At 45.4% G+C, this 16,636-nt stretch overlaps 1 protein-coding gene across 5 annotated transcripts in view; it reads left to right on the forward strand.

Annotated features, from left to right (window-relative positions):
• The window catches only part of fndc1 (fibronectin type III domain containing 1), a 45,074-nt gene that overhangs the window by 11,035 nt on the left and 17,403 nt on the right, over positions 1-16,636 (forward strand). For 4 of the 5 annotated variants that reach the window (XM_012923989.5, XM_012923990.5, XM_004568795.6 and 1 more), the window contains 8 exons: positions 7,275-7,520; positions 8,876-8,974; positions 9,164-9,281; positions 9,421-9,608; positions 10,197-10,304; positions 10,635-10,823; positions 11,543-14,206; positions 14,320-14,435. In XM_012923989.5, coding sequence (XP_012779443.3) covers positions 7,275-7,520; positions 8,876-8,974; positions 9,164-9,281; positions 9,421-9,608; positions 10,197-10,304; positions 10,635-10,823; positions 11,543-14,206; positions 14,320-14,435 — 3,728 coding nt within the window. The remainder of the gene's footprint in view (positions 1-7,274; positions 7,521-8,875; positions 8,975-9,163; positions 9,282-9,420; positions 9,609-10,196; positions 10,305-10,634; positions 10,824-11,542; positions 14,207-14,319; positions 14,436-16,636) is intronic. The other variant, XM_004568793.6, reaches the window with a different exon arrangement.

Here is a 16,636-nt window from a genome sequence, read left to right on the forward strand (position 1 = left end):
CCGTGTGTCACACTCTCAGCCCGAGCCTTCGGATCCCGGACTTCTTAACCCGTGCACAACTGTGAGTGGCTCTGTTTTTTTAACACCGGGCTCGGATAATTCAGTCCCCTTTTGTTTGGACTCCGGAGACACTGTACAACGACGCACCACCCCACAGCCGGACACTCGGACTTCCAATTCACCTGCTGTGGTGAGTGAGGACTCTGTGTCTTTTCCAGACATAGTGACTGTTCGCTCAGGGGCTGTGTTTTGTGTGGCGGATGTCGACGCGAGCTGCTTATCGCCGGTGCAGCTACCAGCAGTTCAGTTAGCTCCCTCGCGGCCACCCTCAGTTCAGTCAGCTACCCTCCTGGAAGCCCCCGCTGCCTGGTATTCTCAGCATCGGCATCTTTTCCCGTCTAGGTTTATCGCTAAATCATTCGATCCTCCCTTAAGAGAGAGACTGCGTCCTCGCTGCCTTCACCCCAGTACACCAGTGTCACCTGGGTCTCCAGTAGCTCAGCTCCCAGTGTCACCTACCCCGCAACCACTTTCAGCTCAGTTTCCAGAGCCACCTGTTTCAGTTCAGGCCCCAGTAGCTCCAGTGCCGCCTGTTTCAGTTCAGGCCCCAGTAGCTCCAGTGCCGCCTGTTTCAGTTCAGGCCCCAGTAGCTCCAGTGCCGCCTGTTTCAGTTCAGGCCCCAGTAGCTCCAGTGCCGCCTGTTTCAGTTCAGGCCCCAGTAGCTCCAGTGCCGCCTGTTTCAGTTCAGGCCCCAGTAGCTCCAGTGCCGCCTGTTTCAGTTCAGGCCCCAGTAGCTCCAGTGCCGCCTGTTTCAGTTCAGGCCCCAGTAGCTCCAGAGCCGCCTGTTTCAGTTCAGGCCCCAGTAGCTCCAGAGCCGCCTGTTTCAGTTCAGGCCCCAGTAGCTCCAGAGCCGCCTGTTTCAGTTCAGGCCCCAGTAGCTCCAGAGCCGCCTGTTTCAGTTCAGGCCCCAGTAGCTCCAGAGCCGCCTATTTCAGTTCAGGCCCCAGTAGCTCCAGTGCCGCCTGTAGCGCAGGCTCCAGTAGCTCCTGTAGCCCAGTCCCCGATAGCAGTACGGTCCGCTGGTCAGCTCAACATTCAGCCAGGGGTCTCAGGTCTCTCTGGCTCTACTTCAGCTCCTGCTGGAAGCTCGGATGAGCTCATCCGGGACTCCGCGGCTCCCACGCCGCCATCTACCTCGTCCGCTGGGGGTTCCAGTGAGCCCGGCCAGCACCTCCCTGTCTCCGCTGGAGGGTCCGAGAGGCCCGTTCAGCGTCCTGTCTCCGCTGGAGGGTCCGAGAGGCCCGTTCAGCGTCCTGTCTCCGCTGGAGGGTCCGAGGGGCCCGTTCAGCCTCCTGTCTCCGCTGGAGGGTCCGAGGGGCCCGTTCAGCCTCCTGTCTCCGCTGGAGGGTCCGAGGGGCCCGTTCAGCCTCCTGTCTCCGCTGGAGGGTCCGAGGGGCCCGTTCAGCCTCCTGTCTCCGCTGGAGGGTCCGAGGGGCCCGTTCAGCCTCCTGTCTCCGCTGGAGGGTCCGAGGGGCCCGTTCAGCCTCCTGTCTCCGCTGGAGGGTCCGAGGGGCCCGTTCAGCCTCACGCCGCATCAGCTGGAGGGCCCGAGGGGCCCGTTCAGCCTCACGCCGCATCAGCTGGAGGGCCCGAGGAGCCTGTCCAGCCGCCATCTGCGACCGCCTCGTCATCACCTGGCCCGGCTACATCCGCCTGTGCTTCTGCTACGCCTGGCCCGGCCTCAGCCTCTGCAACCTCGCCTGGCCCGGCCTCCGAGCCTTCGTCTGCTCCAGCATCCTCAGAGCCTTCGTCCGAGCCTTCGTCAGCTGCAGCAGCCTCCGAGCCTTCGTCAGCTGCAGCAGCCTCCGAGCCTTCGTCAGCTGCAGCAGCCTCCGAGCCTTCGTCAGCTGCAGCAGCCTCCGAGCCTTCGTCAGCTGCAGCAGCCTCCGAGCCTTCGTCAGCTGCAGCAGCCTCCGAGCCTTCGTCAGCTGCAGCAGCCTCCGAGCCTTCGTCAGCTGCAGCAGCCTCCGAGCCTTCGTCAGCTGCAGCAGCCTCCGAGCCTTCGTCAGCTGCAGCAGCCTCCGAGCCTTCGTCAGCTGCAGCAGCCTCCGAGCCTTCGTCAGCTGCAGCAGCCTCCGAGCCTTCGTCAGCTGCAGCAGCCTCCGAGCCTTCGTCAGCTGCAGCAGCCTCCGAGCCTTCGTCAGCTGCAGCAGCCTCCGAGCCTTCGTCAGCTGCAGCAGCCTCCGAGCCTTCGTCAGCTGCAGCAGCCTCCGAGCCTTCGTCAGCTGCAGCAGCCTCCGAGCCTTCGTCAGCTGCAGCAGCCTCCGAGCCTTCGTCAGCTGCAGCAGCCTCCGAGCCTTCGTCAGCTGCAGCAGCCTCCGAGCCTTCGTCAGCTGCAGCAGCCTCCGAGCCTTCGTCAGCTGCAGCAGCCTCCGAGCCTTCGTCAGCTGCAGCAGCCTCCGAGCCTTCGTCAGCTGCAGCAGCCTCCGAGCCTTCGTCAGCTGCAGCAGCCTCCGAGCCTTCGTCAGCTGCAGCAGCCTCCGAGCCTTCAGCCTCGTCTGTCGCGGCTTCGGCCTGTGCTTCGTCTGGTCCTGTGCCCACCGGGCCATGGCCAGCACGCCTGACACTGGAGAGCCGCCGCTGCCTTCCGCGCGGCCGGCCCCCTGAACTGCTCCGCCGTCTCCTTCGCCGCTGCCTTCCGCGCGGCCGGCCCCCGGAACTGCTCCGTCGTCTCCTTCGCCGCCGCCGCTGCCTTCCGCGCGGCCGGCCTCCTGAACTGCTCCGTCTCCTTCGCCGCCGCCGCTGCCTTCCGCACGGCCGGCCTCCGGACCAGCTCTGCCACCTGTGCCACCCGCCTGGTCGGCCCCCCGACCGTGTGACCCGTGAACTCTTGTGCCTGTGGGCTCTGGGTCGGCCCCCTGAACTTTATTTTGACTGCGGTCATGTGCTCCTGTGTTTTCTGTTGTTTGTTTTGTTTCCCGTTCTGGTCCCTCCGTCCTGGTCCCCCGCCTCCCGCCCTGGGTGGGTTGTTTTCTGTTTTTGTTTTTGTTTCTCGGGTTTGGGCTGTCAGGTGCCAGCCCTTTAGGGGGGGGTGATGTCATGGTCCTGGGCCATGTGGGCCCAGTATTCTTAGTTTCTTGTATTTTTGTATTTCGTTCCTTATTTAGACCATGTTTTCTGAGTTGCCCTGTTGTGTTGTTCCCTAAGTGTTTTCCCTTCATGGCTTTTACCCCCTGTGTGCCCCTCTGTGTATCTGTGAGCCCTCGTCTCTCCTTATGTTTTATTCCATGTTTCCCCAGCCCGTTATGTCTAAATTCTCCCCGTGCTCTCTCTCCCCCCTGTGTGCCCTCTATGTATTTATGAGCCCTCGTCTCCCTTTGTGGTTGTTTCATGTTTCCCCAGCCCGTTATGTCTGTGTTTTCCCCGTGCTCTCTCTCCTCCTGTCTGAACCTCTGTGCCTGTACCCGTCAGTGTTATGTCACCCCGCCCTGTCTCGTTATGGTTATCTGTGTCAGCTGTGTTCCCCGTGTGTTCCCACTTTCCTCATTAACCCTCTGTGTATTTCTGTCTGCGTCTTCCTCTGTTCGGCGTCGCGTTCTCCCTCATGTTGTGTGTGCTCCTCCCTGTGTTTCTTGGCGAGCTTTGTATTTAGTTATCCCAGTTTAGTTTTGTATGTCCTACGTTCTGCCGTGCCAGCATTAAAGCTGTGTTCTTTAAGTTTATCCCCGTGTCTGTGAGTCTGCATCTTGGGTCCTTCTCCTGCCTGCCACACAGCGATCATGACAAAACCACTTAATCGTGGCAGGGAACGTGGAGAAACTCTTTAAAATTCCCTATTGAAAGGATGGGAAGCAGAAAGGAAACCCAGGGCCTTCTTGTTGCAAGGCAGCAGTGGTAACCGCAATGCTAGTCTGGAGTTTCAGTTTTATGTGTTTGAGGCAGAGCTGCTCCAGGAACATGAATAATCATATTTGTTGATTTACTTTTGGGAATGGAGACGCCTGGAAAGGCAGAACAAAGCCAAATGAAAAGTAAGAGCCAAAAGGAGAAGTAGCTAATGTTATAAATCTTCATTTACTATCAGATGAGAGCTTATTAATAATCTAATAATCTAATTATTAATGATAATTGATAACTCGTTCCATGCCATTTACCAAGCATAGCACTAGAGCTAGCACACTTCCTGCACACTGACATTGTTATATAATGGCAGTGTATACCATCCTGAAGTTTTTTTTAATGCTTTAAATTTACTTTATATATGAAAATAACTGAAATGAGATCGCATGTGTGCAAACTGAATGTTCCTCTTTGTTTGATGAAACAGTTCAATTGTATAAAAAAAAAAAAAAAAAAAAAAATCAGCATGTTAACATTTATTGAGCTTCAGTAATGAAAACAAATAACAATAGCATGATTAGAACATGACTATTAATCAGTCACAGGCGCTTATCAAATGTTAAAGTGCTGCCAGGCAATTTCTGGTAATTTACAACTGCAATTTGATATGCGTCTTTTGGGATGATACTAATTTGCTCATCTAATTTATAAGTCATCTAAGGTACACAATGACTTAGCAGTCTGGTATGCTAATACATAAACTATGGCGACAACATTGGCATTAGCACTGTATATTTTCACTACAGGCTAAACTGATTAGCTCTGCTGGAAGGAACACTTTGCCATTGACTGGGAATTGTTTGTATAAATTAAACTGTGGGTAAAGTGAGTAAGTATGAGACCAATTTGTTTGCAACATTTAGACTTCTTTTTTTAAGGTTGCAAAACGTCAAAGTTTTTGAGGAGCGTCCAAGGACATAACGGAGACATTCTTGGGGACCTCAGTCTGAACACTGAGGTGTGCCTCGCTCTGTTTTTGCCATGATATGCCTGTCTGTCAGCAGGCAAGCCTCATAGCACCTCGGTCCACTGAGCTTCCAGGAAAAGACATAAGGGATCTGGCATTACCAGCACTGTCAAGTCAGTGGTTTAGTGGTTCGTGGCATTGTGACCTGGGCCAAATTATGTATTGTGACAGTTTTCCAGACAGAAAAAAGGGAAGACTGATTAAAACCAAATGGGGATATTTCTGTTTTAAGCTACTCTTGGTATCAGAAGAAACAAATGGAAAGTGCTTGGGATGAAAATTAATTGTCAAAGGGTCATGGCTAGTTGCCATATGGTGAACAATGTTTACAAAAAATACAAAAGCTATGAATGAGACACTTTAAAGTATTATTTTTGGGGTATTTTACGCTTATAGGATTAGTGCAGGTATAGGTAGAAGAACACAATTTTTGTTAGCACTTAAACCAATAGACCTGTTAAAAATAGCTAATTGTGTGTTGTAAAACTATGCATACCCTTACTGCTTTCACTTCAATTATAGGGTAGGCAGCAGCAATGTGCTGCAAATCGAAGGCACTTGATTAATTGATCATCGGCAAGTGTGAGCACTGTAAGCGTGAGCACAGAAAGCAAAGCATAAGAACAGAAATATTGGCAGCTTGATAGTCTGGAGAGTTCAGGCATCACCCATGATATTAAACAACCAGTTGTGGCTGTCGATTATAAGGCCATTTCCAGACAATTTGAAATCCATCATTCTGCAGCGAGAAAGATTATTCACAAGTGGATATCATTCAAGACAGCTGCCAGTCTTTGCAGGAATGGACATCCCAGCCAATTAACCCCAAGGTCGGAGAAAATGCAAAAAACCCAAGAGCTACATCTTAGACTCTACAGAACAAAAACACTGAACATGTATGACTTGTTTGGAAGGTTGCCAGGAGAAAGCTGTTGCATCTGAACAAACCACAAGACTTCTGTAGCAATGTACTTTGAACAAACCACACCAAAGTGGAGATGTTTGACCACAATACATAGCACCACTAGTCTAAAGCATATCTGTACAACCACCTCATGCAAACTGTCAAATTACGGGGGTGGAGGTGATGATTTGAGCTTGTTTTGCAGCCACAGGATTTGGTCCCCTTGCATTCACTGAATGGACCAGGAACTCCCCTGTATAGTATAGCTGCTGAATCATGGGATGTACTTCATTTTTAACAGGATGTCTATACTGTTATGAAAACTCTCTTGTTCACATTTTTGTATGCTTTTATTTGTTTACAGTTTTTTTAAAGCCTTGTTAAACTGAAAAGTGTAGTGGGAAAGACCAACACAACATTTGTCCACATTAAATCTGTGATTTGAATCACACATGACACAAATTCTTATTCTGATTTCACAGTTCACTTACTGGAAATGTGTGAAAACACGCAAAGCTGACAGGAAAAGCAAGAGAAGGATTCAGAATGGGGTTAGGGCATTATTAAACAAATAGCCAGTACTGTCTGAATCCAAAGGGAAGACATTCATTCAGCTGTGCTGGCAGTACAGACAGGAGATACAGACATTAAGTAATAAACAGAGTGATCCAAGTTGATCCAAGTTGAACCAGAAAAAACCCCAAACACATGTATTTTCTTCATGGTCTTCTATACATTGTGTTCCTCATCACATCTTCTTTGTCCCCTAACTACAAAACTCCTTCTTTTTAAGTCACTTTTAGATATGGTGGCCTCATGTAGACACCTATAATCTAATTTGGCTCACTCTACATGTTTAATAGAAAATAAAGTCTTACATTAAAGTATTGATTAAACCTTTTTGAAATGCATCATGTTCACCTTTTTACATCAGCTGACTTATCAGTACTCCCCCAGCTGTGCACGCAGCTGTCCTGATGGGAAACAGAGTGGACCTTTTCCATCTGAAAGTGATTATGGTAAACAGAAAAGGGAGGAACAGATGGAGAGAATGGAAGAACAAAAAAGAGGGAGGGGCAGATGTTTTTTGTTTTTGTATTGGAAATGCTATCGCTAAGCACTGCAGCCAGATGAGAGGGATTGTCTGACTGTCTGAGTCAGTGTCTGAGATGTTGTCCAAGATGGTTTGGATTGAAGCGGGAAGCAGAGCACCAGAAGTTATAGCAGATGACAGGGTACATGATGCAGTTCTTCAGCATTTCCCTTCTGTGACAACTGGCCAGGCTGACAGGCGGTGTTGGATGAGTGTGACAAGTAATTATGTGTTTATCAATAAGCGGATGTGTCTTGAGTGGAAAAGTTATGTGGAAACATTTTCCATGGAGGATAGTTTCAAAAAGGCCCCAAAGGCAAACTGAGCACAAAAACCAGATTATGTACATTGGGATTTTAAAGTTAAAATGAACAGTGCAGTCTGAATTTTAAATTTATTATATCCATCAGCAGGTCCAGTAAGATCTTCACAAACAGTGGTGCCCCGAAATCACTCCTCCGTAAAACGGGCAACCAGGATGGACAGGAAGGCTCAGCTGTCGCCTAATGTCAGAACACACAGGAGGGCACCTCAGTCTTCCTCTGGTCCCAGGCAGCCCGAGAGAGTTTTGGCAGGAGTTCCTCTGCTGGAAAGGAGACGCCAACACTACGCCAAGCCTCAGTCTGATCAGAGAAACCGACTCGCACGCAAACTAAGTAAGAGGGCCAATATTTTATACTACTGATCACTAAATGAAATGATGAAATGAACAAAGCTTTAGGTTTTAGTCAAATATGATGCTGAGTAAGAAATGTCAACATGTCCTTATAGTATTGGAAGATACGTTGTGGTCAAACGTTTACATAGTCATGAATTTCATGCTCATTTTGGACTTTTAATTTCCTTGAACTTTTCTTTTTCCAAGGGTAGAATGATTTTAAACCAGACCTCTTAAAAAAACAAGCATTGGGTAGAGAAACTTGAATTGATTTTGGATTTTCTCTAAGCCACACAGTGCCAAAATTACAGATGCAGGCTCAAATACATACATACACACAACTAATATTTGGTTAAATGCCACTTAGCAAGTTGCACCTTGACCGGACATTTTTGGTAGCCATCAACAAGCTTGTGGCATTATTCTGGCTGGAGATTTGATCACGCCTGTTAGGAGAGTTGATAGAGTTTAATTAAATAGATTGGTTTCATAGCACAGAGTGTAATTTACAAATTTTCCTCATTATTTCATTCACTTTGTGTAGTGCACCAGCACCACTGGCAGCAAAACAGCTGCAGACCATGATACTACCACCACCATGCTTGACATTTTGTACAGTGTTTAGGTTTAAGAGCTCTTGTTATTGTGACCAAATAGCTCAATCTTTATCTAATGTGACTATAAAACCTTTCTGCAGGAGGCATTTTGGCTTATACGTGTGGGCAGCTGCAAATTTTATTCGAGCCTGAAGGTGTCAGTTTTGGAGAAGGGGTTTCTTTCTTGGTTATGACCCTCTCAGTCCATTGGAGAAGCGGTTTCTGTCTCCATGGTGATGGAAACTGATGATCTAGGTGTTTGCAGTTGTTAAGAAATGGTTCCAAGAGACCTTCCCAACTTGTGGAAATCTACATATTGGAGCCTGTACATAAACTTTTAATCCTGTGTGGATTAGAGAAAATCCAAAATCCAATTAAAGTTGTGCACTTACTGCTTGTTTTTAAAGTATGTAATAGATGCTTTTGAGTCATTCTACCCTGGAAAAAGAACAGTTCAAATAAATGATTAAAAGCCCTAAATTGCTATGAAATTCATGCCCATGATTACTGTATGTATGTATCTTTGACTGTGACTTTAGGTGGCACACAATAATTTCCTGTGGCAAAGATTACTGAAATAAACCAGCAATAAAAAGGTTAACAACATCTAGAAGGCATTTGGATTTGTCCTAGTTTCTTATTTATTTGTTTGTTTCCTATTGAAAATAATTTAGCTAAGAGGATACATTTTTTGTACTATCTTTAGTTTCCAGAGTGTAAACCCTGGCCGTGCCTGGTATCCCTTTTTTATTCATAGCGTCTGAGTCCGTTCATGTGGTGTCACTGCAGGCACAGAAGGCCCAGGGTCAGAGCAAACCTGCCAACAGACCAGTCACAACCAAAACAACCACACCAGGTACCTGCAGGTTTCTAGAGAATCATTCTGTATGTCTTTTTTTCATAGTAGATATAGAAAATCTGCAAAAATTCTGCAAAACTACCTTGCCAAAGTTTAGAAGAAGTCAGGGGATGATGTATATCCAGTGACTTTAATATTCGTTTGGATCCAGACATTTGGGTTTTTATCTCTTTGTGTGTTGTCTAGCTCCACCTGAACATGAGGCCCAGGACATCAGTGTCAGGGTCATGTCTCCTAAATCAGTTCTCATTTCGTGGGTTGACCCTGCTGTCGAGATGGAGAAAGTTGCCCCTGGGGCATCCAGGTGGGCCCTGTTAAAGTGTCAGTTAACAAGGGGGGGAAAAAAGAAAAATGATGACAAGTAGAGAAAAAATAAAACTGAAGTCTAATCTTTCTCAATGGAATAAGGCATTTTCTTCATTTTCTTTTTATTCTTAACTCAGATCATACACAGTTAGGTACAGGGAGAAGGGTGAGTCAGCACGCTGGGAGTACAAGGAGAGCACGCAAAGGAGAATTTTGATAGACACCCTGTCTGCTGACAGCATGTATGAGTTCTCTGTCAGAATCTCTCAGGAAGAAAATCACAGCAAGTGGAGCGACTCAGTCTTTCAGAGGACTCCAGAGTCAGGTATGTGTTGACTCTGTTTGCTGAGAATTACTTACATGATATCTCATAGTGTATGATGCAGTAGGAGTCTGTAACTGTGTGAAAGAAGTGAAGGGTTATAAAGAGCCAAAACCACTGACTTTTTTTTAATAAAATGAAAACAGAAATGATTTTTTTTTTTTTTTTTTTTAAAAATACAAAAGGCAATTCATTCTTGCACAACCCTTTTAAGCTTCTTTCCTCATACCACATCTCTTCACATTCGCTGCCTATTATTCCTTTTTGATATATCAGCCTAGGTTTGGCTGCTGCGCTCCCATTATTGAAGCTTTTATACCACGTTTCAGCTCCTGAGCTGCAGTTCATTGGAATGTCAACATTTACTGCCTGGCTCACAGTTTAGGTCTCCGTCATACACAATCTCAGGGGGCACGATCTGACAGTGTATGGCAGCAATATTTTCCTCAGTTGTAGCCTTCTGGCACAAATATCCTTACTGTTTTTACATGCTTTAAGCAGCAATTTCCTCACCCTTTATACTTTCTGTTGCCTATGCTACTTGTTTTCCATCCTGTCTTTCCATTCACTTTTACTCTTCACTTTCACAAGCACCATCTGGGCCACCTGAGAACTTTGAGGTCAAGCCATTAAGAGGAAAAGGGACTGCTGTTGTAGCAACATGGGATCCACCTGAAGAGCCCAATGGGAGAATAAAAGGTCAGACCATTATAATGAAACTATTGTTATTATCATGATGGCAAAACATAACAATTATTCATTTTCGTGCCATGATTACTCCACCTACGTTGGTGTTCTATGTTGGCCACGGATCTTTCACCCAGTGACAATATTTGCATTGTTTATGGATGTGTCCTACAAAACAAAGTGCAGCATGCTGATGTCACAGGGCTAATCTTTGCTGTGAGTTTACTGTCACTGTTGGAACAAATAAAGAAAGCCAGCTAATGCTTTCCAGACATGTTGAAATAGCATCAGTATTTTCTCTTGAATGATCTCACTACCTTTCCAAACTTCTCTTTCAAACAGAGTTCATCTTGACTTATGTCCCTGCCATGAAGCCTTTTGAAACAAAAAGCGTGAAGTACCATGGAAGCACCACGACAGCCACCATAGATAACCTCACACCTGGAGACCGTTATATTTTCACCATTAAGGCCACCAATAGGAAGGGACAAGGACCACAGAGCAAGACCTTCAGTGTCGCCATGCCAGGAAGTAAGCATATTTGATAATGTAATTATATAGTCACTGGGGAAAACAGTCCTTGGAGACTATGCCACATGTGGCACAGCAACTTTGGAGTTGTTGCTTCAAAGATGGGGACCAGGTCTGTGACCACTTACAGTCAGTTGCTGTCTTCAAAACAACCTTGTCTACCCTTTTGCCATCTGTTGCAAATCTGTTGCTGTCTGAATACACAGAATTTCACAATAATCAGAAATTTACATAACTACTTATGGCCATAGTCCAGCCAGAACCTTATAGATTTAAAACATAAATACCAAAAAATTTCCACAAATAGTAATATAGTTGCTGCAGGACTCTCAATTTAACTGATTTAAATTAAAATTTTGTAGGCACTTGATAACCAGGCTTTTGTTATAGGGATATAACCAGAATGCAACCAGTTTTCAGCAGTTATTTCCAAACATTTGCCAATCTGTCTTCCAACTGGTCCAAGTCAGATTGTGCTTTTTGGGTAACAGGTTGCCTTCCACTAGGCAGTTGAATATGGTTGACCTCTGGGTATCTTGCAATTTCATGCAATCATTTGCTGAAAGCAAAAAAAGATGTACCGCCTAGTTCCTAGTTGCAAGGACGTTGCTGTCCTTTTTCCTCCTGTTGTGATTGAGCTATTAGGCATATGTGTGCATTTGAGCTTGAGACTTGCACATTCTAAATTTTCATTGTCATTGTTATTTTTTGTCTCCTAGCAGGCAGCAGTGCTGCCTCAGCATTTTCAAAAAGCAAGGACAGCCGCAGGACTGGCCACACGCCTTCCAAACAAGATACCGACCATGATGACATCCAGTCAACAGAAGTGCCAGAAATACCAACCATACAAAAGCAGCCACTCCCTGCTGCACCTGTCAACAGGCGTTTTCGTCCACTTTCCCAGACACGCTCCTATCACAGCATCTTCTCTTCCGTCAGGGGGTCAATCAGGAGAGCAGGAAACAGAGGCTCTAACAGAAGAAGGGCTAAGAATGATGAGGAACAGGAAGAGGAAGAGGAAAAGGAAAACAAAGTACCCACAACACCACCTCCAGTAGAAGAGACTACAACAATGGAATTTGTACCAGAGCCTAAAGATAATGATGTTTCCCCTGAAACTGAGGATGAAGATGAATATGATGAAGAGCCTCTGACTACTAAAACCCCCTCCCTCAAAGTTTTAACACCTTCTCCAACTAAACCTGCATTTAATCGACTTAATCCACCAAGAAGAAGGCCATTTAAGATTAGGGTCCATCAAAAAGCAGGATCCAAGGATGCATCCACTGATTCATCTTCATCCTCATCTTCCGCATCATCTTCTTCTTCTTCTGCTTCATCATCATCATCATCCTCTTCTGCTTCATCATCTTCTTCTTCTAATTCTAATTCCCCCACCTCCACTTCTTCTTCTACCTCTTTGGATTCCTCCTCATCTTCCTCATCATCCCCTTCTACAACCTCACTGTCCTCTCCCTCACAAGAATCTGCAGCAAGCAGAAAGGACTATGTAGCTCTCACATATCCAGAGTCGAAAAACACCTTTGAAAAGTCCAGCATAACACATGCAAAACCCTCCACATCACTTGCAAAAGTGAACAGTTCACAGCAGACACACGTTACACCTGTAGGTAGAGGTTCCACTTCAGCAGGACGCGCCAGTGGCACTGGTTTTGGTTCTAGATATGGTTTAGGCCGAAGATACCCTGGGAGCTTGTTAAGAGGGAATTCTACCCGAATGTTGAATGGTTACAAACCTGCTGTCATCTCACAGTCGAGTTCTCCAAGAAGAACTCAGAGTCAAGTAACTTCAAGCATACATAGTTCAGCAACGTCACAGGCCACTTTACCGGAAAACACTCAAAACCACGAAAAGTCAAGCACTCTCAATCCATCAACATCAAAGTCAAAATCAGGAGGGACTTCCAATGGTGAAGATGTCTTGGAGTCCCATAATTCTGACAAGTCACGTTCTACTTTAGAATCTAGGTCTCATGGCTCGACATCTTTGCAAGTGACAAATCCATCCACTTCACAAAGAAATGCGAACCACCCTTCCACTGCAAATACATCAGGATTATCTCAAAGAACTTCACAAAGAGAATCTCACAGTTCTGCAAGATCACATGACACACACAACTCACAGAGTTCTCACACATCATCTGAGGGAGACACATCAAATGTGGAAGGAAATGATGACACTAACTACAAAAACACAGAAAGAGAATTAACTAAAGTTGAGGACTCTGCTTTAACTACTAGAACACAACCGACAGAGAAGCCAATGAAGAAGGACAAGGAAAAAGATGAAGGAACTAAAGAAAAACCCCCAGTTTCCGCAGGTACCAGAGTCAGGCCTTCATTTGCTGAAAGATACCCTTGGCTAGCTAGTCGTTACCCAGGAAAAGTCATTTCAAGTGCAAGGATAGCATCTCCAAGACAGGATAGTAGAGTTCCTTTGACCAGGATGTCATCTTCTGTTGGGGCTGGCAGACCGGTTTTGAGGGGGACAACTACCAGGGTCTCAGGGGCTACAGGTGCTGCTGGAGTGCCCTCAGTACAGGAAACCAGTGAAGATCCAAGTGCTTCTTCTACTCGTGACTCACTAAAGAATGGTTTTGGAGCCAGTTCGGTTAAGCCATCACTGATCAATCAAAATGTAGGCTCTGGCGGCACTAGAAACCCAGCTACCTCATCTTCATCATCTTCCTCTTCACCATCCATCTCTTCAAGTCCTGATCATCATCATCACTCCTTAAGTGGGCACAGAGACTCCGGTGAGCCAAGCCATAGAGAACTTACAAATGACAAACATAGCAATGAGGATTATCTCAGTGAGAAGAATGGGGAAAATGATAAAGTTGCCGATCCTATAGAAGCTCAAGAGAAGCCAGCAGAGTCTGATAAAAATGCAGAAGACAATGCAAGTGTGGATACAGGAGAAAGTTCATCCAGGACCAGACCTGGCACTTCCTCTGGAGTCCCTCTAACTAATCGTCGACCTGGTGTAGGGGTGAATGGAAGGGTACGCTCTCCTCTCTTACCAAACAGGCAGTTTGGTGGGTCTAGGCTTCCCCTAAGAGTACAACCAGCACAAAACTCTAGACTGGGCTCTTCAACATCTGACTCTACCTCATCATCATCTGATTCAGCTTCTTCCTCAAATTTACCCCAACCAGTACTGACCTCAGAGAGTGACATTAGCAGTGACACTACGGTGACAAGGACAGGGGGATTGATTGGAGGCAACTCCCACTCTACATTAACCTCATCATCCTCATCTTCATCTCGAGATAGCTTTAGGAACAATGGGAGTAGGCCTCGCTATTCCATCAGAGGGAAACAAAATAATGGCAGAGGAATCAAACCTAGCAATGGAAATGGTAACGTTAATTCCTATATGCAATTATGTGAAGTTTTTGACGTCAGTTTAACTCACAAATGTTTTAAATAATTTTATAACATCATGCCTCTGCTTATGTTCTGTACCTGTCAGGTAAAAATGGACGACCCAATCTGACAGCAACAGATGATAAAGAGTCCTCTTCCTCTCACGGAGCCAGCAAGGCCACTGGTCAAAGGTTTATCACTGGACCAGATGGAACAAAATGGGTAACTATATTTAATACACTAACCTTAGTTTTACCTGTTCCTGACTCTTTGTCCAATATGATACTTATTGTTACAGTTTAGAGACCAGGACAGATCATCAGAAGGAACTGAACATAATTTATTGATATACAGAATTCACTTATGCTATTTGGTGATTAGACTCTGAGTCTGCAAGGTAGAATGAAAGATGATCATGGTATTAAGAATGGAGGCTGATTGGTTTGAAGGAGGCAGGATGAAAGATGATTGGACTACAGCAATGAAGTCAGCATGTAATGAATAGAATAGCAGCCAAACACTTGGGGAAACCAGACAACTGAGTGAATACAAATCCTCCTTATTAAACTTACACAAAAGCTTAATTTATAACAGTCAACAAATAAAAATGTAAAAAGTAAAGAGTTAAGAAGAAACACATTTTACCTATGAAGGTTTTAAGTAGTGATGTTCCTAGAGGCTAATTTGATAGCCATTTGATGGAGGGGAAAAAATCAGACTAGTCAACTAGTCTAAAAGACACAAAAAAGGCCTCAGATAACATTTGAAACTGAGCATACTTTAAATAGACAACTATTACGTTCCTTGCTAATCAAATAATGTTATACAATAAGTACTGTTGAAATGTTCAGCACTTTATATTGGGTAGCACATGCACACAGTGTCAGATTAGTATGACTAATGTTAGTGCTGCTTGTAGCAGAAGCTCTGGTTTCTTAAGTGGGAGCATCCACATGTTGGTGCAGCCTGTGGTTACACATTGGTTGGTTATATTTATTTTTTTACATCAAAATATAGGAGATCTACATCTCAATGTCAATCATTAACAACTTCTGTTTATGGAGAGAGTGGGAGGGTGGGGTGTAGCCATCAGTTAGTGCTGTAAATTCTTTCAGCCAGTAACTGCCATTACCGAAATTAATAAAATAAGAATATTGCATGCAACCGACTAGTATTTCTGGTGCTGACTAGCAAGGGCAGCGACTTTCAAACATTTAATCGATTAGTCATCAATAGCCTTAGTAATGAGTCTTGACTTGTTTGTCCACCAGAGGCCATTCTGCAACTTCCCTGTGGCCCGATCAAAAGTTTAAGATCACTTGAAAAATGGCAAAAAATCACATTTTGCATGGTTTGATCTTAACAAGATTCCAAGTAGAGCTCTGACCTGCAACAAGAAGAAATGGGAGTGAGACTAAACATTTTTTGTGCGTGCAATTTATTGAGAACAATAAAATTAAACTGAAACCAACTGTTTTAGAGCTGATCAAAAGTTTAAGACCACACCTCCACAAAACACGTAACCCCCCCCCCCCCCAAAACAGAAATCCAAGTTCCATACATGAACTCAGGAATGAGTAGCTCCACCGTTATTGTTGATCACTTCAAAAATTTGTTGCAGCATGCTTGATGCAAGGGTTTCCATGAGGTGAGTGGGAACATTTCTCAAAGTGGTAAAGACGGATGCACGAAAGGCATCTACTGTCTGGAACGGTTGTCCTTTTTTGTAAACTTCCCTTGCCATCCATCCCTAAAGGTTCTTAATTGGATTTAGATCAGGGGGACATGCAGGATGGTCCAAAAGAGTGAATTCTCCTGGAAGAATTCCCTTGTCCTGCGGGCATTGTGTACTGTAGCGTTGTCCTGTTGAAAAACCCAGTCATTACCACACAGACGAGGGCCCTCAGTCATGAGGAGTGCTCTCTGCAACATCTGGACATAGTCAGCAGCTGTTTGACGCCCCTGCACCTTCTGAAGCTCTGTTGTTCCACTGAAGGAAAAAGCACCCCAGACCATTATGGCACCCCCTCCACTGTGGCGTATAGAAAACATCTCAGGTGGGATCTGCTTGTTGTGCCAGTAATGTTGGAAACCAACAGGACCATCAAGGTTACATTTTTTCTCATCAGAGGTTAAAACTTTCTTTGACCTTTCAATGTCCTATGTTTGGTGCTCTCTTGCAAAGTTCAAATGATCAGTTCTGTGGCGTTCAAGAAGACAAGGCCTTTGAAGACATCCCACCTCAGCAGTGAGGATGCGCTCCGAGAGACCCTACCTGACAGAAAATGTGTCAGTTTTAGTTTATTGTTTTCAATAAATTGCATGCTTTAAAAAAATGTTTTGTCTCACTCCCATTTCTTCTTGTTGCATCTTGAAGCTCTACTTGAAACCTTGTTAAGATCCAACCATGCAAAATATGATTT

This window comes from Maylandia zebra, linkage group LG15 (assembly GCF_041146795.1).
Source record: "Maylandia zebra isolate NMK-2024a linkage group LG15, Mzebra_GT3a, whole genome shotgun sequence".
Lineage (NCBI taxonomy): Eukaryota > Metazoa > Chordata > Actinopteri > Cichliformes > Cichlidae > Maylandia > Maylandia zebra.